Consider the following 21,238-nt stretch of genomic DNA (forward strand, 5'->3'; position numbering starts at 1 on the left):
GACACCTAGTCTTATTGCAACTTGATATGCCATGTTTGGTTGATATTCCTGGGAGGCCTGTCCTTTTCTGAAGGGAAACAGTGGAGGAATAAATCTGGGGCAGAGGGGAGGTGGAGCTGGGAGGAGAGGAAGAAGGAGAAACTGTGGTTGGAATGTAATATATGAGAGAAGATTTTTTAAAAAAGAAGGCGTGGGGGCAGAGGAACAGATGTTTTCCATTTTGTACTGTCTCTGAACCTTCTAAGTTCATGTCGGCAATCATTCTAACAAAATGACTATCTTGACAGTTTGAGGGGTTTCTCTGAGTAGAATCAGGGTTTGCTTCTTCTGTAGCTACAGCTAAAAGCACCCTGGAGAATCTTAATAAAGAAAAAGAGGCCATGAATTTGAGAGGGAAGGGAAGGAGGGGAACATGGGAGAGATTTGTGGAAGAGGGGGTTGATATTTTTAAAGAGGAAAAAAATTAATCTTGTTGTATAAAGAAAAAAAGTCTGCAAGGGTTTCCCTCAGCAAATTCCTGTGGAAATCTTTGGTCTGAAAGAAATTCATAAAGCATATTCTTAGACATTCTTCTGATTCTTTTTTAGTTTTTTGAGAAGACAGGGTTTCACTATGTAGCCCTGGCTGGCCTGGTACTCACGACGTAGACCCAGACTGGCCCCAGACTCAGAGATCCACCTGCCTCTGTTATGAATACTAGGATTTAAGATATGTACCACCAACCCCCACCTTCTTTTTTACTTCTCAATACAGGATTTTATCTCTCATCTTAACATTTTATCATAAGCAGCAAGAAGGCAGGTAGCACTTTGATGGCTTTAAATATCTTAGCTATTTCATTGAGCTCAAGTACACTTTCTGTTTTATGCTATTATGGGCAACAATCCTATCAAACTTCCAGTCCCTTCCTAGCACATGTGCCCCATCCTTCATCTTCAGTTATATTGTCTTCACTTTCCTAAACTCTTGACGGAGAGCCTTCTGGGCAACTTGAGGCTTCCATTAAAACTCTTAAAGGACCTGGGAATGTAGCTCAGTGGTAGAGCACTTGCTGGATGAGGCTCTGGATTTGATCCCCAGCACTAAAGAAAAAATAATCACTACCCCAGGACTTGAGTCCCCACTGGGATTTTGTTTGTGCTGCTTTCTGCCCCCCTCCCTCTGTTCCAAAGCCAATGTCATGTGTTTGGCATTTGTTACTGAAGCATCTTGTATCAGAATCTATTCTGATAAGCTTTTGTTATGTGACAAACAACTACAAAACTTGATAGTTTGAAACACTGAGGGCAGACTGTGAAGACAGCTCATGTATTGCATACCGTGCCAGATGGGGAGTGGAACTGACTAGGGATCCACTTTCCCACATGACTGGCATATTGGTTCTGCCTGTTTCTCCACATGAACCTCTCCTCAAGATGGTTTGTTTTCTTACACATAATAAATAGTTGCGATCCAAGAGTAAATACACCAAGAAACAAGAAGTAGAAGCTGCTGGTTTCTTAATCCTAGGCCCAGAAACTGGCACAGTGTCATGCCTACTGCTGTCTGTTGGTCAAGTGTGACAGAGAACAATGATAGGCATTGAAGACTTTCAGAGCCATGTTCTAAAACTGGCAGTCTTCTAAAGGTTGAGGGTTGCCATTTGGTGTTTCACCATATGAGTCATGTAAAATTAATTTGAAAATCACCATTAGAAGAATCATATAAGACTTACATCCATTAGATATACAAATCTTAGTTGCAAATATATTGTACACTCATTTACAATTTGCTGAATTTTATTTTATTTTTTGCATTTTTTGAGACAGGGTTTCTTTGTGTAGCCTTGGCTGTCCTGGAACTCACTATGTAGACCAGGCTGGCCTCAAATTCAGATCCACCTGCCTCTTCCTCCCAAGTGCTGGGATTAAAAGCATGTGCCACCACCACCCGGCCAGTTTGCTGAATTTTAATGAATGTCAGCACCTGTGTAACTGCTATGTCCCCCCCGTGATCAAAACACAGGACACTTTTGTCACCCCAGAAGTTCCATCAGGCTCCTTGCCGTCAGTCTTTGTCTCCACTGTGATTGAAATCTTTTTATCATGAGTTAGATTTTGTAGATCTTGAATTTAATATAAATTAGCCATGCTGTCTGTATGTACTCTTGTATCTGGTTTCTTTCACTCAAAAAAAATTTTTTTTGAAAGGCACTTATGTTTTTGTGCCTATCCATAGGTCAAGGTTTTCTTTCTGCCAAGTGGTATTCCATTAAATGAACACACCCTACCTAGTTTGTGTGGTCATTCTCCTGCTGATGGACACTTGCACTAATTTCAATTTGAGATTATTGAAAATAAACTACTATGAACATTTGTAAGTGTCTTGTCTCTGAGTTCCTCCATTTTTAGCAATTTCAGTACTAGGGCAACACACCAAACATGAAAATCCTCCCTTTTTTTTTTTTTTTTCTTTTTCTTTCATGGGGGAGGGGAGCATTGTTTTGTTTTGAGACAGGGTTCCTCTTGTATATCCATGACTGTCCTGGATCTCCCTCTGTAGACCAGGCTGGCCTCAAACTCACAGGGATCCACCTGCCTCAGCCTCCCAAGTGCTGGGATTAAAGGTGTGCACCACCACCGCCCAGCTTCTTTTTTTACTTTTTGCTTTTTGTTATTGCTGTTTTTTTTTTTTTCTTAAATTTGAACTCATAATCTCACCTCAGAATCTTAAGTGCTGGAATTACAAGTGTTCACCACCATGTCCTGGTTTTTTGTTGTTGTTTTGGTTTGGTTTGGTTTTTGGTTTTTTGAGACAGGGTTTCTCTGTGTAACTTTGCGCCTTTCCTAGAACTCACTTTGTAGACCAGGCTGGCCTCGAACTCACAGAGATCCACCTGGCTCTGCCTCCCGAGTGCTGGTATCAAAGGCTATCAAAGGCGTGTGCCACCACCGCCCGGTCTTTTTTTTTTTTTTTTTTTTTTTTCATGTATATTTGTGTAGTATGTGTGTTTGTGTGTGTGTGAGAGAGTGTGCGTGCGTGCGCGCGCGTATAGAGGCCAATAGTCTGGATCTCTTTCTACCTTGTTCACTGAGGCAGGGTCTCTCAGTTGAACTCAAAGCTCACCAACATGGGATAGTGGATGTAGCTAGCTCCAGCAGGCTCCTGTCTGTACTCTGCCTTGCAAGTGTTTAGAGTATAGGTGGTCCTCATGCTTACCTAGTGTTCACATGGGTTCTTGTGGCCCTGACTTAGTCCTCAAGCTTGTACAGCAAGCACTGGATCCACTGAACATCTCCATAGTCCCCTGCTCCCTATTCTTAAGAGACCTAAACTGATCCTCCTTTTCCTAGATTGACCCTTATAGGCACCTTTATTCTGCCAATTAGGTGTCTTCAAGTCAGCCTCCTTCCTGCTTCAGGACACAAAGCTTCTTGGGGTCTGCTGTGTCAGTGGCTACTTCTCCAGTCTGCTGTCTGGTTCCCACAGTGCTGTTGGCTGTTTCTTCACTTGTTATCTGACTCACCTTAGAGACATCTAGGAAAGAACAGAGTTTACATTTTCTTTTCAGGGCCCAGAAAACAACACAAGTTCTGTGCCTTGATTTCCATTCTGGGTTTTTCTCCTAGTAGGCTGTGTCCCCAGAGACCTTGGGCTGGTGGCAACTAGGCATGGGATTTTCCAAGCCCCCTGTACCACCACTGTGTTTTGTGGTGCAGCTGTGGGGACTGCAGTGGAGCCAAGTCCAGAGTTTAGCAGATGGAAGAGAGCTGCACTCTGACTTCTCTCTGCCAGGCACACCGTAAGGTTCTTGGCTTCTTTGTTTCCTATAGTTTGTATCTACTTGAACAAGAGCGGCAGCACAGGCCCCCACTTGGATAAGAAGAAGATCCAACGACTTCCTGACCATTTTGGGCCAGCCCGTGCCTCTGTGGTGCTGCAGCAGGCTGTCCAGGCTTGCATTGACTGTGCTTATCACCAGAAAACTGTCTTCAGCTTTCTCAAACAGGGCCATGGCGGTGAGGTCATCTCAGGTAACCACTTTCAAGCTGGTTTGACTTCCTAGCCAGAGGGGCAGGCCTTCATTCTAATGAGACATCCTAATTCCAAGTTCACAGTTACCAATTCTGGAGAATGCAAAAGTATCCCATTCCTCAAGAGTTCTCACTTCCAGCTCTAGGCTCTTCTGAACCATGTGCCATATATGGTATGTGCCATACATCTCTGCCAAGAAAAGCCAGACTGCCTAACACAGCCTTTGAACAGTCCTCTCCTGTCCCCACAGAATATATGAGTGTGTGGCTTAAAACCATTCCAGAGGAAGGATACATAGGGGTTATGTTGTTGCCACAAGAGAATTTCCCCAAATGGCTTCAGGGAACTTCTGACTTCCTCCTATTCCTCTACTTCCTTAGCTTCTGGGTTTCTAGGACCCATACAAGGGAGCTGAACCCAGGACAGAGGACAATGAGCGTTTTACGGTGTGGTACTTTTTGCTGTAACTGAAAATACTTTCCTGCTGTGCCTTGTTTCTGTTTCACTTTTCTTAAGTCCAAAATCTTATTTTTACCCACCAAGCTTACAGAGGCTTGTCCTGCAGCCTTCCAGTCCTTACAATAGTAATGCTGCCTTACAGCCTTCTCCCTTTCCTCCTTAGTAAGCTGTCGTAATTAGCTTCAGGAAACCAGCTGACGGGGAACACAAGTAGCCAAACAATTCTTTTAGCAAACACCTGTTGACCTTTTACTCTGGGTCAGAGGTTTCTGCCACACACTGTCCAGGAAAAGGGGAAACAAGAGGACAGGCTCAGGTCTGCACTGGTGGAAAGGAAAATCGAAATAGTCTATGGAGGCAAACAGAGACGTCAGAGAGCCCCGTCTAGGCAGTAACTGGCTGCATGGAGAATGGGAACTGCTGATACAGTAAGTCTGTCCTTCTGAGGCCAGACCACTCTCTAGCCTCTCCCTTGCAGCAGTCTGCAGGGTCTGAGCCTTCCTTAGTGTCTGGAGTTGCCCTTGCCTCTACCTGCCTAGAGTTCTTCTCTTCAAAACTTTTCTAAGAGTGAGTTATCTCCCCAGATCTCCATTTTCTCACTTCCCTCAAAGACAATTACGTGAGCCTTTTTTCTTTTTAAAAATTATGCCAATATTTTGATAGAACTAGATAGGACATAAAATAAAAACAGACAAGAGACATTTCCAAATGTTGCCCAGATCTAGTATCCTTGTATGGGTTGGAAATTGTTAACCTAAGCCCTTGCTACCAACGGCAGTATTTCCTTCTATACAGCTTACCTGTTCTTGGGCAGTTTACTTGTGAAAACAGCGCCCTAGGTGAACACATTTCCTGAAGGAAGCCCAGCCAGGTGATGAAGCTGATAGCATTATGTTCCTAGTTGTTTCACAAGTTGAGTGAAATCATTCCAGAGCCCTGAGGGTACAACAGACTTGGCCTGGCCACTCCCAGGGTTGCACACCCTTGGGAGTTAGAAGCAAAAATCTAAGCCCTTGAGCAAGGGAGGGCAGCAGGAAGAAGACCGACAGACAGACAAGCAGCCCGGGCACTGCCTCTGTGTAACTAGCCAATCCCAAGACAAGCAGTGAGCTAATTGGGCTTCTCTGGCCAGCACCACACCGCACTGCACAACTGACTTGTTTTCTTTACTTAACTCCACAGCCATGTTTGACCGGGAACAGCACACCCTCAACCTCCCAGCAGTCAACAGCATCACCTATGTCCTCCGATTCCTGGAGAAGCTCTGCCACAACCTTCGCAGTGACAATCTGTTTGGCAACCAGCCCTTTACACAGACTCACTTACCACTCACTGCCACAGAGTACAGTCACAGCCACGACAGGTACCTACCAGGTAGGAGCTGGGATGGGACCTGGGCTGCAAGGGAACTGGGCAGCCAGCAGCATCTGCAAGGGGCCGGGGGCAGCCCTCATGAGGGCTTGCAAGCCTAGCAGCCACTGTCGAGAGTTCTGGTTTTCTGCTCTTTACCCTTCCACATCTGGGTCATATCTAGGGCTTTGGTCTTTTGTCGTCTTAACTCTTCAGGATTTTGTTGTCACTCTAGAATTTCTCATTCCTCTGGACCCCTGACTCTAGAAGTTGCCCTATGATTTCTCCACACATGTAGTGTGGAGCCCATGAAGTCCCAGCACATCTCCCAGGGTAAATCTGGCACCAAAGGCCTCAAAGAGCTCTCCTTTGCCAGCACCAAGGTTTACTCTTAGGCTAGAGGTTGAGAAAGTTGCTCCATGTTGATTGGCTATCCGTTCTTTTCTTTGGCACGTGTCCCTAACTCTTCTAGCATTGCCAGTCTAACAAGTCAGTGCAAGTTCCTGCTGTTTCCAACTAGGCTGGAAAATAACTTTTTAGTTCACATACCAGACCCACAATGAGAAAGCGGATGCCACGTGGCTGGGTGGGTGACTAAGCACTTCCAAGAGAGTTTGAAGAGTGAGTGGCGCTCGGCATCTCTGCTCTGGAGGACAGGACGCAGAATCCAGGGAGGCAGGAAAGCTTGGTCCCAAACATAGAGAGGTAGGTTGCTGTTAAGAGGGAGGAATTGGTCTTTAAAAGAGACCTGGCGATGGTGTCCTGAGCAGAGAGGAGGTGCCGACTGTTGTGCTTGCTGTGGGGTGCAGGAGTCTGAGAGGTGCTCTGGGAATGAGAACGTGAGTCTCATTCCCACACTCCCTTCCTTGTTGTCTTGTCATCAAACTCTTAATGGAATGGCTCTGACTAAAGTGTCACTTGTGGAGAATGTGCTCAGGGAAGTGAGTACACACCCTCTCTCCTCTTCTGACCCTCTATACCTCTGCAACCAAGTGAGAATTGCTGATGTGATTGGGCTGAAAAGATACCTAAATTCCTCATATGCCAGCAAGCAAACCAGACCTCTGGTCTCTAAGCTGCACCATGCTCCTCAGCTGGTTCTTTTCCTCAGAGGGAACTTCTTACACTACCTGCTCTGGATTGTTTTGTTCAACATCAGAACCTGTAAGAAGAGCCCTGAGGTATAATGTTGTACTGGATAGGATGAAGTTGGTACAAAGACAGAGTGTTCAATACTCTCAGCCATTGTCCTTCAGGAGCCCCGGGCTCTGTTTCCCTAAGGAAAGGCCTAACTGGAAGTCTGAAAGAGGTGTATGACAAGGAGTGGCATGTCAGTAGGGCAGCTGCTCAAAGAAACAGAAAGAAACTCAGAATTCTTAAGTAGAGTGCTGCCCTTCAGGAACTAGGAAAGTACATTGGCAGCAGCATTCAGAGGCTGCTGGGGACATGCCCGTGATGGGCTTCCAGTCATGAAAGTGTTTGGAGATTGGCACATGGCACAGCCTTTCCTGAGACTTGTGTTCTGGTTTGTATCTCTCTAATTCAATGCCAGATAAAAGAAGCAAACTCTACCCAGCCTCTTCTTTCCTGCCTCAGCAGCTAAAAGAAAAGACAAAGAAAGAACAGGGGTGTCGTTTTCAGCTGTTGGCTGTGTCCTTTCTCTACCCCATTTCCAGACAGACCACACCACCTCTGATCCTCCTCCTCTCACCCAGCTCAGTTTCTCATGGAAGTTTTCAGCATACTGTCTGCTTCATCCTGGCTTCCGTTTGCTTCTCAGAAGCCGTGTTTTAACTTTGCCCAGACAAGCCAGGGCCTTGTCTGGACTTCTGACTCCTCTCTGCTCTGTAGCTTGTCTTCCCTACCTGCCTGCTGTCTACTGACCCTTTGCTCTGCCTCTGACACCTCATCAGCACCTATATTTTTCTGATTACTTATCTACTCTCTGCAGAAAACTCCATGAGTATCACAGCTTTCTTTTGCTTTTTCTTTGAACCTGTTTTTTGACATTCCTGCCCATCATCATAGTCACACACTGCTACTGATGTGGCATCCATGAGTCTCCTCTGCACTGACTGCTTACTGGAGCCCTTTCCCCACTCCCTGCCTTACCACCACACTTCCCTCTCTATGATCGTTGCCCAGCTGACCATGCACTTCCAATGTAACAGATGGGCATCAAAAGTCCACATCCCTTAAAGCTTCTTTACCTAAATTGAGACTATTGCTTTTTTCACTGCTTTATTTTGGAAACTTTCAAACCTATAGAAAAATTGCAACAACAACAACAAAAGTAAAATGTGTCCTTCACCAAGAGTTACTTTTAGCTTTATGCAACATTTGCTCTGCTCTCTGTTTGCAGATATATATATATATATATATATATATATATATATATATATATATATATATATAATATGTATGCATAGCTTTTATTTATTTAGTACACAACAGCAAATTTTTTTAAGATCACAAAACATAGACATATACCTGTAATCCCAGCCCTCAGGAGTTTGAGGCAAGAGGTTCACAAGTTAAAGGGTAGCCTGGTCTACACAGTGAAACTCTGTCAGAAAGAGAAAGAAGAGGGGAAAAGAAGGAGAGTGGGTGAGAAGAAGGGTGGAAGGGCAGCAAGAAGGACAATATTTTTGTGTTCAATAAATTTAATGTAAATAAAATAATGCTGGGCTACTATACCACCCAGACCAGAATTTCCCAAGTTGTCTCAATATCATCCTTCATAGCTGTTTTTTTTTTTTCTCTAATTTAAGATCAAATAAAAGATCATTTGGTACATTTCATTGTCCTGACTCTTAAGCTTCCTTTATCTAGAGCTATTCTCTACTCTTTCTGTCTTCTTTGACTGCATGGCACAAGGAGCCAATCCAGGCATTTTGGCTTTAGGTCATCAAATTTAGGTCATTAAATTCTCACTGTTTGCCAGAATCTATACTGAATTTTGGGAGACAGAGGTAAGACAGCCTGAAGCCCTGCACTCTGAAAACTCAGAGGGAAGAGGCATGTGGTTAAGAGCATGGAGCAGAGATGCTCCAGCCCAGCCACTTGTGATAAGCAAAGAATAAAGTGAAAGAAAGTGGATGAGAGGATTCCTGGACCAGGCAGCATAAGAGCAGAGTCCCTTCTACAGGACAGCGTGTGCTCTGAGTCAGGTACCAGGCTCGTGGAAGCTACAGTGTGGAGCTCCTGTGGTCTCCCTAAGAAATTGGTCATATGAGGCAGGAAATGTTTTCAGCTACTTGCTGTGGATATTTACATTAGCTGTAATTGAAATCTGCCAAGCATTAACTCCTAGATGTGCCGTTTTGAGTTTCCTGGCTATCACCTGCTAGGGGAAACCATGCCATTGTTCCAGGACTCAAACTTGAGTTCCGTCTCTGGCATGATCATTCATCCATCTCCACTGCCCTTTGTCCTGGGCGTCAGCTTGCTCATCTGTTAAGATGGAAAGTCTCTAACCATATAGGGTGAATGTAGATTAACTTCTCTGTTGTGACGCTGGAGAATGGCTGTGCCATTGTGCTGCTGCTCGGGGAATGTCAGTGGGCAGAGGTGAGGCCTTGTCCTGGGCTCGCACCCTCGGTAAGAGGCAGCTCCTCTGTGGCTCTTACTGCAAAGCTGCTCTACAGGCACTCCTGGGGAAAAGGGATAGGGTGGGGAAGGGTATGGAGAAAAGTCACAGGCAACACGTACCCCAGGGCAGTCTGGGAAGACGGAAAGGACTCAGAGTTGTTCTTTTGGCGTGCAGAGAGTAGAACATGGGAAGGATTTGTAAAAAGACAGATTCTAGCTTTAAAAGGAGGGCATTTTATCCATCAGACCTCTCAATAAAATGATTGCCAAAAATCCCCCAAGAGAACAACCATTCATTAGGGTCTTTATCAAGCAGAGGTCAGATAACCACTAAGCATAGAGAATATTACGCTTTCAAGGTTCTGGGGTTCCAGGCTTAGAGCCAAGCTTTCCTTGCTGGGGAACTAAGAAAACATGGAGCTAGAGCTGTAAGTGTTCTCACTCCAGCCCAGAACACAGACACAGTGTGGACCTTGTACATGCTGATGGCGTATCATTTTCTGGATCGTATCCCATATCCTCTGCTGCTCTTTCTTCCAGAAGAGCTATCAAATTTCATGTAGCACTTAGGCTGCTGATAGTGCAAATGGTACAAGAGATTGTCTCAGTCCTCAGGAGACTTCTAGTCTTTAAATTTTCTAATTTATCTTTAAATTTTTATATATATTTTTATCATATTCTTTCCTAACTTCTCCCAGATCCTCCCCACATCCCTGCCCCCCCCCCAACTTCATACACCCATTCTCTCAAATAAATAAACAAACAAAGACAGGGAAAAAAAACTAGTAAGACAAAAAGCACACACACAAATGGGAGTCCGGGTCCACTTTGTGGTTTTGCGTTAGCCAACCACTGGGCACAGGGCAGAGACACTCCTTTGGAGAAAACTGATTTTTCCCTTTCCCAGAAAATATCAGTTGCAAATAGCTTCTTGTTTAGGGGTGAAACTCCCCCTTCTCTGTGCTGGGATTTGAGACATCTGAGCTTAATGGGAAGGACAACAAAATACAGGTAGATTAAAAAGTAATAAAGTTGTAAATATTACAAACAAAAGAAGCGGTATTAACCTAGCCCTCTCAGAAGAGGTATTCCTAGTAATTTAATGTTTAAGCTTGTCTGCAGAACAGTATGCTTCAGTTAACACATCAGCCACCCAAAACTCTGATGGTCCTATGAGAAAATCTATGTGAGACTTTACAGTTGTTATTTCTATGAGCTGCAGGATTTTGAAAATGGAATCACTTTGTCACAAACAGAAAACTAGATGGCAGCTAGAAAGACATAAAAAAAAAACTTCATTGTTAAACATTATTTTTGCACAAAAGTAAGATTGTATGACATACCAATGTTCAGAATTTAAAGCAAGAGATCTTTTCACTGATGCTGGGATGAGGCCCAGAGCTTCCCTATAAAGGACCCTGGGACTCTGAGGAACACAGTTGGAAAGAGTTGTAGTCTTGTCCAGGCCTTGCCCTACCAAAGGCAGCCAGGACCCCATTTTACCAGCCTTACAAGCACTAGTGTCTCATAGAGTGCAGGCATGATACCTCATTTTCCTAGTACACCTCCTTAGGACAAGATCTAATGGCCATACCTAGTTGCCAACATCACCAGTCCAGGCTTTCAGATCCCTCAACTCAGAATCTAGGCCTAAGTGGCATCCTTGGCAGTGTGGAAAGGAAGAGACTCACTGGTCTGTAGAACTCTGGAGGTCCCCAGCACTCTTCCTACACTGCTGTTGGCATTTTCCTGACATTCGTTAGCTCCAAGAAGCAGGCAGCATGCTCCTCAGCCATGGCACATGGCTGGAAACATGAGCTGACTCTGCTGTACAGCAGAGAGCTCAAGGTTGCTGCTGTAACTCTGAACGAAAACAAAACAACAGTTCCTCAGATTCATCTTCTCATTTGGTATTCCCCCTGTCTTTACACAAGCGAGCAGGTCTTCTGAGAAGACAGGCTCCTTGCCTTGTAAAAGGAAGGAGCCAGACGTAGAACCAGGTCTCCTAGTTTGGGGGTTGGCTTTCTGCTCATGACATGCTTGCCACTGTCTTACCTTCTCCCCTGGAAAGCAGGAACTGGAAACCTCAACTGCAGGAGTGTGGGTACATGATTTAGGAATCTCAAAGACTTCTCTTTTCAAATATCTTTTCAAAGAACTTCTAGGAAAATGCTTCCACAACTAACCTCCTGGAGAAGATGAATAGTTACCTAAAGAGAGATGTGACTTTGGGTCCATGCTTGCTCAACTAATTTAAGTAACAGAAATAGTCCTAAAATCCTAAGACATCTTACCACTGAGGGTCTCTTTTAGCCAGATAATGAATTTATATTTAATCACATAATTTCAAAGATAAACACTAAGGATAAGATCTTCTCATACTGAAGTCCCTTACACGTGTACAGTCAATGCTGTGGCCAAGGCTAAGGAACTGATTTGGTTAAGGCAGAACCATCTATCTCGGTTAGGGTTTCTATTGCTGTCACAAAACACCATGACCAAAAAGCAAGTTGTGGAGGAAAGGATTATTCGTCTTACACTTCCACATTGTAGTCCATCACTGGAGGAAGCCTGGACAGGAACTCAAGACAGGGCAGGATCACAGAGGCAGGAGCTAATGCAGAGGCCATGGAAAGGGGCTGCATACTGACTGGCTTGCTCCCCATGGCTTGCTCAGCCTGCTTTCTGTAGAACCCAGGACCACCAGCCCAGGGATGGCCCCACCCACATTGGGCTGGGCCCTCTCCCATTAATCAAGTACCAAATACCAAAGCACACACAGTCCTGGTACTATCTATTCTACTCTCTACTTTTAGCCCCATCCTTTCTCCCTGGAAAGCTCTTCCTCTTCCCCAGCCAAGACATGGCCATTCTTCTCGTCTCATCTAGACAAGGTGTCACTCCCCAAGGAAGAGGGCCTTGAACAAGGCATAGCTAGGATTAGGTGTCCCTTCCTGCAATTTCATACTATCAAGAAAATGCCTTACAGCTGGATTTTATGAAGTCATTTTCTCAACTGAAGTTCCCTCCTTTCCAATTACTCTAGCTTGTGTCAAGCTAGACTAGACTAGCCAGCACGCCATCCTGATGGTCTCAGCTTTAGGTTCCATGATGCAGTGATGTCATAGAACCATGGTGTGGCTTTTACTACCTGATATTGGCCATAGAGGTGTAGAATTGGCATCAGATTCCCTTCCCAAAGGCTTTCAGATGTTCACAAATGAAGGCCTTTGGAAGGCTTTCCTGTAGTATGGATGAACTCCTTTTTTTTTTTTTTTTTTTTTTTTTTGGTTTTTCGAGACAGGGTTTCTCTGTGTAGTTTTGGTACCTGTCCTGGATCTCTCTCTGTGGACCAGGCTGGCCTCAAACTCAAGTGCTGGGATTAAAGGCGTGCACCACCAACACCCGGCGGATGAACTTCTTCTAGGTTTCCCACAATGTAGTAAGAAGCACTCTGCTGAGTGACAGAGCCAAGTTCTAACCTTGATCCTGGTCCCTGTGCCTGAGCTCCCCCAGCTTCCTTGGAGTGCTTCTGTAGAACAAGATCAATAGAGATGACTGAGGCACTGAAGGAGCAGGCTGTCTGCAGACAGGCCTTTAACCGGGTGTCACGGAGTAGTTCTGAGATGTCCTGTTGATAGATCGGCATCTGCCTCTAAAGAATCCTCATCTGAGGCCTGGGGAGACAGCTCAATAATTTAGAGCACTTGCTCTGAAATTGTGAGGATTTGAGTTTGAATCCTTGGTACTCACATAAAAGCTGAGCAAGTCTGTATGTGCCTATTGCTCCAACATTGTGGGGGCAAGGACGGGCAGATCTTGGGATCTCACTAGCCATTCAGACTAGCCAAAACAGTGACTTTTGGATTCAGTGACAGACCCTGTCTCAGGGAATTAGTAGAAACTGAGAGAGAAAGACACCTAGTATCTATTCTCTGGCCTCCACATGTGTGTGCATAGGCACATACAGAACGCTCCTCTGAGCATGTGCATCCCTTCCCAGTGCCCTGACCCTCTTTCTAGCATCTTATGACTGATGAATTGTCTTCCACCTAAAGTAGCTCTAGTTTTTTTTTTTTCAAGTTGTCCTTATACGGAAAGGCCTGCTACTATCCCAGGCCAAGAGGAACAGTCTAGAGAAACCAGAGTCTAGGAGGAATCCAAGTCTTGAGCCAGGAGCCATGACTGATACACGGACATCCTGAATCCCTGCAGGGCTTTATGTCTTGCTGCCTCTCGTCCCACTCAGGCAGGTACCTGGAGCCAGCAGCACTCTACCAGTCCTTACTTTAATCCTGGTTTTATTATTTTCCAGGTGAAACCTTCGTCCTGGGGAATAGCCTGGCCCGGTCCTTGGAGACACACTCAGACCTGATGGACTCTGCCTTGAAGCCTACCAACCTTGTCAGCACCTCCCAAAACCTTCGAACTCCTGGCTGTAGGCCCTTGCTTCCCTCCTGCGGCCTCCCATTGAGCCCTGCCTCCTCAGCGGTGCGCAGGCTCTGCTCCAGGGGTAAGCTGATCAGGGTTCTGTGGCCCTCAATACTCCTTACCCTTCCTCCTTCCCTTGTCCCCACTGCATGGTGTTGGGACTGGTGCTGTGCTAGTGTTGTGCCTTGCCCAACCATCTGGCATGTAGTTGGTGTTGTGGGCTTGGTTTGAAACAACAATAAAGCAAACAAAAAAACATAAATTGGGAGCCAAAGACCTAGAACTAAAAGGGATAGGCAAGGATTTGTTCTTCCAGCCTTTAGCCATTTATTTGAATATCATTTGTATTTTGTATGAGGCGAATATAAATTACCTTTTAAAAATGTCTTATACAGAAGACAAACTTTTTAAAGATACTTATAAAACAATAAAGATACACAATTGATAGTATGAAATTGCAAGAAGGGACACCTAATTGTAACATGAATTTCTAAATGGTCTTATAATAAAAAAAAAAAACAGTGCTAGATATTGGGGTAAATGCTAAAAGAGCAGAGAGACAAAGGAACAAGCCACTGCCACATCTCACCTCCCAATTCCATGAATCCTCTATTTGAATGTCTCTGAGTTCTCAGCCCTTTGAAAGGGGTCCTCTCAGCCATAAGGGCTTCCTGAGTCAAAAAGCCTGTAGTTCCTGTCTCCTCATGCCTTATATACCTTTCTCTGCCCAGCCATCACTTCATGGGATTAAAAGTGGGTGTGCTTCCCAAGCAAAGGCATGAGATCTCAAGTGCTGGGATTAAAGGCATGTGATTCCCAAATACTGGGATTAAAGGTGTGTGTCACCACTGCCTGGCTGTTTCTCTCCTAGACTGAGTCAGTCTCATATAGTCCAGCATGGCTTTGAACTCACAGAGATCCAGATGGATCTCTGCCTCTTGAGTGCTAGGATTAAAGATGTGTACCACCACTGCCTGGCCTCTATGTTTAATCTAGTGGCTTTTTCTGTCCTCTGATCTTCAAACAAATTTTATTAGGGTACACAGTATATCACCACACCTAATCCCAGCTATCCTTGTTCAAGGTCCTCTTCCTTGGAGAGCGACACCTTGTCTAGATGAGACAAGATGAGTGACCATGTCTTGGGTGGGGAAGAGGAATAGCTTTCCAGGAAGAAGGGATGGGGCTAAAGGTAGAGCGTAAGATGGATAGTACCAGGACTGTGTGTACTTTGGTATTCCTGAAACATAATGCCATGTTGGGGCTTCTCAGAGAAAGCCTAGAAAAATCAGGGCTTATTATATCATTGAAAATTTCTAAACTAAGGAGTTTAGAGTTGATCATTCTGGCAGAGTTAAGCCACAAGTGGCATCCAATCAGAAGCAAGGCACAAACAGAACTCTGAGTACCAATGAGTGCTGGATTGAAAGACCAATTAGGAGGTTAAAAGAATGAGCCAGACCAACAGTGAGAAAGGCCTGAAAATTAGAGCAATGTAGATGTGAAACTACTCACTAGGTAAATTTAGAAAGATTTGAAGATTGCAAGGAAGGAGGAAGTGGAGACTGTCTCCCAGGTCTAGATATTTAGATGGTGTGCCATTCACTAAGAAAGACCTAGAAATAGAAGAGAGGGGGTGCCATGAGTCATCTTAGAGATACACAAGAGACAGCAGTTATTGCAGGTCAGATTCATGGGAAAAGCACAGAGCTGAAGTATAGTGTTTAGTAGTCATCAGTATATTGAAACTTTAAAGTGATCGAGTTCCCAGAAATAAAGGCAGGATGAAAAGAGCAGCTTTCCAAAGATGGATTCCTGGTAGGCCAAGTTTGAAAGGTGAAAGCAGGAACAGATGTTTACACAGGAGCAAATGCCTTCAGTGTGAGGAGGAAGGGAAGTTGATTGGATGCTGGCTAGACAATCCAAGAGTATTCAAGTAGCACCAGGACCAAGGAATACCTGCAGGATTCAATAATTGGTAGGTAGAATCTGGTGATCTTATCAAGAGACCTGGGGAAAGCAGATTGCCATGAGTTGAGGAAATATCAAGGGAGAATTTGCTCAGGAATCCATCTTTGGAAAGCTGCTCTTTTCATCCTACAGACTAGACCAGTCATGAAGATGAGAGACAGTGGATCAAGGAAGAATGTTTACAGGAAAACTTGGGGCCAGCTCTGGGTGGAGACTAGTTGGCAAAACTCTGGTTTTCTTTTGTTCCTCAGAGTCTCCTGTGTGAGGTGAGACAAGACAGTTGGGGCATCAAGGCTTTCTGGTGAGCTCGTAAGACAAGAGCCGGGAGAGAGCACAGCACCGGAGAGGGATTTCATGTAAAGAACTCAGTAGAGCTGGAGGGAGAGCAGTGAGGACTATCAACAGCTAAGCATTCTAACATACTAGCTCTGGGAGAAGTCTCAAGAGAGCTGGAGAAACGAGCAGTTGGTGCCAGAGAAGAACGTGCTTACAGTTCTGAGGCACTTGGTTTCAAATGCTGATCAGCACAGACAGTGCCTTAGCAGTGGTGTCTGGAAGAGAGGAGAGCTGGAGTCCCGGCACTGTGATGGGTGGATGGACAGCAGCAGGAACTGGGGTGGAGCCAAAAGTCTTCATTTTAATAAGGGATTTATTGACAAATGATAGTGGGCAGAGAGAGCAGGTGGCTGGGTATAGCTTTAGCCTCTGAAACATGAGTTTCCTAGAAGGATGGTCTAGAAACGCCAACCGGAATCCAGGAAGAGACTATCCTCAAACCCTAGCCTAGCTTCCCCCAGCCCAGGGTATGTGAAGTGTAGAAAATACAAAGATTCCAATAACAAGAAGTGAAAGATGACTGTGAAGAGAGCTTCCATAAAGTCTGAGACAGAGGAAGAAGGCTGTGTTCTACCCCAGCCCTGGAAAGAGGCTAAATTCAGTAGGAAGCTGTCCAGTAGAGGTGGAGCTGAGACGTGGCTCCCTCAATTTCCTCGCCTTGAGAATTGAGTGAGTTGTCTCACCTCAGGTCTCCCATATGCAAAGTCTTCCTCACAAAGGATAGAAATGCTCATCTCAACCTGGTCTTTCCACAGGAGTGTTGAAGGGAACAAAGGAAAGAAGAGATACGGAGTCGTTTTGGAAACGAAGTCACTCCCCAGGTATGTGGGGAGTTACTGTGATTCCCATGCCAGCCAAGACAAGGTCTGGTTCTGTTAGGATGCATTGGGATGGGCTGCCTCTCCTGCTGGCTCTGTGGTCTCAGCTTTCCTCTTTAAACACATCGTGAGTCTCGGTGCCAGGTCACACTCCAAATTCTTTTGTTTGGGAAGAACCTCTAAGGCTAGAGGATTCGATCTGAGGAGCTTTAGATTGCTTGTTCAAAAGATTAACAATGTGAGTCTATGCCCTTCTCATTTCTTACACTTCTTTCCTGAGGTGTCCTAGCTCTGCCACCAGGTAGTCCTGTGACAGGGTGTGTGCAGGGGCCGAAGATACAGACGTGTGCAAACCGAGGCCCTGCCTTCAACAGGTGGGGGAAACAGAGAAATACACAAGTGATGGCGTGATCATTAAGTCACTTCAGAAACACACTCAGGCATCACTGTGGCAGACCAGTTACTCTTTCATGTGTCAGGAACGGAACAAGGAACATGGTACTCCTTACATTCTACACAGGGGAACAGTTAAAGCGCTGACGAGTGCGCCAAAGCATTACAATGGTGTGGTATGTGCCCAGGGTAGACTGACTGAGAGTAACAAGATCAGAGAAGGTTGATCATTGAGAAAGATGCAGATGTGAGCAGTCAGATTAGAAAAGCACATTTCAGACAAGTCAGAAAGCAAGAGCTTGGCTTGTTCCAGAGAGGGTAAGTAAGGGCAGGAGAGCAGTGTGGTGCGGTGTGAGGCTGTGCAGGGTGACAGAACCTCCTCACTCCACTCCATCAGCACTGTGGGAATTCAGATTCCACTTCTGGACAATGGAGGCCATGGCAGTGAGTCCGAAGCACCTGACAGGATTCCATTATGCTTTGCAAAGGTTCTTCAGCTACTTTTTAGAGCACAGATCACTGGGGTCCTGGGATGGAGCAACCAACTGTCGACAGAACAAGTTGTAACCAATACAAGAAATGATGTGAGAGGCCGTTTACGTCAGCATCGAAACAGAAAGGATCTGGTCCTTGGAGTCAAGACCTCCTTAGCTAAGCTGGAGTTTGCCTGAAGAAATGGAGAAATTGAAGGAAGAGAAGGGAAGGCAGGCAGAGGGAATACATGTGCAAGGCATCCACAATGGTGGATGATGAAAATAATTAGATCCTCCCAGCACTTGGGAGGCAGAGGCAGGCGGATCTCTGTGAGTTCGAGGCCAGCCTGGGCTACCAAGTGAGTTCCAGGAAAGGCACAAAGCTACACAAGAGAAACCCTGTCTTGAAAAACCAAAAAAAAAAAAAAAAGAAAGAAAGAAAGAAAGAAAATAATTAGATCCCAAATCACACAGGGGAAGTAGAAGAGCTATGTGTTTCAACCACGATTGAGATAAAAAGCTGTAAACAGGGCCCTAAATTAATACTGAGATTCCTGACAGCCAAGGCAAAAACAGTTTTTGCCCTAGTACATGAGACCATAGGGAGGCCACTTATTCTCCAAGCCTTAGGAGAGGACCCAGAGTATGCTTTATCAGTTCTATCTCTAGTCCCCAAAGAATTGGCTCTAGTTTCACTCAAATACCATTATTTATGTGGGTCCCCAAAGCAAAAGTAGATACCTACTCCTTCCTGCCTCAGCACCAAACACAGGTAGTCTCCTTATATATTGGTGATGCCTGCCTCAGGTTCAATGTGATTCACTGCCCCCGTGTGAAATTCCCAAAAGCCAGACCTGCATTACAGAATGAAGCTGTGAATTCTCTTATGGAAAGTCTTCATTCCCTGGGAACCTCCAGTCATCTCCTACACTTGAATATTGCTGTGAGGGTCACCTCTGAGGCCATGGAGTGTGCCAGGATGCTAGTGGGGATGGACCAGTGTCATTTCAGACATTATGGTAGGTGCCCTTCTGTCCTTCAGGGTCAGATCGGTATCTGGAGAGCCGAGATGCCCCTCGCCTGAATAGCCGGGACCCTTCTTCATGGACAGTAGAGGATGTGATGCAGTTTGTCCGGGAAGCAGATCCTCAGCTCGGACCCCATGCTGACCTCTTCCGAAAACACGTAGGTACCTCTGCCTGACCTCCTGTGTGTGTGGCAACCTCTCGGTCTTAGAGGGTGTGGCTGTCTGTTCTGTGTCCATTGAAACAACATAAATGACACTGTCTCGAGAAGACCTCACTGGGTACTGTGTTTACCTCACTCTCTTAGCATAGGCTCTCATTGAGCCAGACTCCCCCTGGGTTTGTGGTTTGGGGCTCAGTTCTAGGTTACAGGGATCTATATATCACTTTTCCCAAGGATGCTTTACCCTGTCTGCTTTGGTGGGAGATTCAAGGCTTTCAGCCCAAGTTCAAGAATCCTCTGCAAGTACCCTGCCTCCCTCTCACTAGTCCCCTGTCCGTGAGCACCATGTTCCCTTCACAAGACCATTGGTTTCATGGCTAGGCACTGCTCTTGCCCTCTGCTCTGATCGCACCCCAGCTTTGGGGCTCAAACCCTTTTCCTACCTGTGCTGCTCGGTGCCATCCTTCCGTGGTTACAAAGTCTGCCCCTCACTGACCTCAGAAATCTTTTAGGTAGGTGGGTTTGCAAGGGCTCCACTGCCCCAGGAGGCCTATTGTGGGCTCACAGCACAGTCCCTCTTGAGGGTAGGTGTCCACACAGCCTGCACAGGTACACGCACTGCAAGGCTTCTCACAGGCTTAGAACAGGAAAGCCGCATAAAAGAGCAAGGTGGGAGGGGCGTGTCCCATAGTGCCTGCCTGGAGAGAGGTGCTCACAGTGCCAGGGAGAAGAGCAGCAGGCTTCAGGTCCCGGCAGCCTGACAGCCTGACTGTGGGCCTCGCACTGCTCTGGGTAGTCTTTGATTGGCACTTGAGGCAGTCAGGCCAACCAGGCATCTGATGGTGGCTCCTCCCCACCCCCAGGAGATCGATGGCAAGGCCTTGCTCCTGCTGCGCAGTGACATGATGATGAAGTACATGGGCCTGAAGCTGGGGCCCGCCCTCAAGCTCTCCTTTCACATTGACCGGCTGAAGCAGGGAAAATTCTGAACAGGAGGCATTCTTCTTCCCGGAAGCCACCAGCCATCTCCCAGGCGCCCCCGTAGGGCTCTGGGTGACCTCAGGACTCCAGGAGGCTGGAGGACCACAACTGCTGCCCCTCCTGCCATCTGTGTCCTTCCGTGAAGGACCAAGGAGGGAAGAACGTGGGCCCAGGGCTGGTGCTGCTCTTTCCCTTAGCCTGCTGGGGCTCCCAGGCCCTTCTATTTATTTCTCAAGGCTAGCCAAGCCTCTCACCAGAAGTTTAGACTGAGCACTTGCAAAGAGATGGAGGAAGAGGCCAACTCCAGGGCCTTGAAAGGCCCTAGCACCCAGGCCCCTTACCACCTCCTGGGCGTGGTATAGTGTCGATGGCCCCCAGCTCATGCCTTGTCACCAGATCCCCAAACTCTGGACTTGTGGTGCAGACCTTTTTTACAAAGATCCTTTCTTGTTGCTAATTTATTGCTTCTGGCACTTGGACTGAATGCTTTTCTTGCACCAGACATTTTTGGGAAGAAGGAGACCACCCTCTGTGGTCCAGAGAGGGCCTCTCCAGACAAGTGTGGCCCTGTTTCAGAGGATGCTGCCCTAGGGCTCTTTCTGTCTGGGATGGAAAGAGGAATATAGCTCACTGGACATGGAAAGGTTAGACTCCCTCCCTCTTCCCACACCAGGCCCTTTGTAGCCCCAGGCTCTGTCTCTGATGGAGTTTTCCCTCCACCCCTGCCCCATCACAGCTCCCTGCCCTGGTCAGAATTGCTGCAAAAGATGGGGCCTAATGCCTTTAGGCCACGGCCCCCGTGGTGGGAGGAGGACCTCCAGGCTGGAGGCTTTGCCCTCCGCTAGCTCCTGTGCTTCCTCCTCAGCAGTCGGCACACTGCTGCCCACTGCCATCTGAACTGTTTTGTGTCCGTTTGTTTCTAAATAAAACCAATACAAAGGCTCCTCGGGTCTTTTTAACCAGTTGACATCCAAATTACTCAGCAAGAAGGTTGTTCCTTCACTTCCTCTTGGTTTTCACACATGTGAAACAAGGAGCCTTAGCCCTATCTTCTAGTCCCAGTCCAAAAGAATCGGCTGCTGTCCAAGTGCCCACAGCAGCCAGCACCTTGCAGGCCCCAGCCTCTGCCCAGGTTGCCTCCCTTGGTCGGTTAGATGTCTGCGGTCAGCACTGCAGCTCCGGCAAGCCAGAGGCAGTTCAGGCCTGCATGGTACTCGCTGCACTGACCAAGGC

At 46.3% G+C, this 21,238-nt stretch overlaps 1 protein-coding gene across 3 annotated transcripts in view; it reads left to right on the forward strand.

Moving 5' to 3' along the window:
• Positions 1–20,967, forward strand: part of Scmh1 (Scm polycomb group protein homolog 1) — a 126,850-nt gene extending 105,883 nt beyond the window's left edge. For all 3 annotated transcript variants that reach the window (XM_037202903.1, XM_037202901.1, XM_037202902.1), the window contains 6 exons: positions 3,813–4,013; positions 5,656–5,847; positions 13,730–13,927; positions 16,908–16,973; positions 18,879–19,021; positions 19,888–20,967. In XM_037202903.1, the coding sequence (XP_037058798.1) occupies positions 3,813–4,013; positions 5,656–5,847; positions 13,730–13,927; positions 16,908–16,973; positions 18,879–19,021; positions 19,888–20,013 (926 nt within the window). In that variant the 3' untranslated portion in view covers positions 20,014–20,967. The remainder of the gene's footprint in view (positions 1–3,812; positions 4,014–5,655; positions 5,848–13,729; positions 13,928–16,907; positions 16,974–18,878; positions 19,022–19,887) is intronic.
• Positions 20,968–21,238: the final 271 nt, after the last annotated feature.

This window comes from Peromyscus leucopus, chromosome 2 (assembly GCF_004664715.2).
Source record: "Peromyscus leucopus breed LL Stock chromosome 2, UCI_PerLeu_2.1, whole genome shotgun sequence".
NCBI lineage: Eukaryota > Metazoa > Chordata > Mammalia > Rodentia > Cricetidae > Peromyscus > Peromyscus leucopus.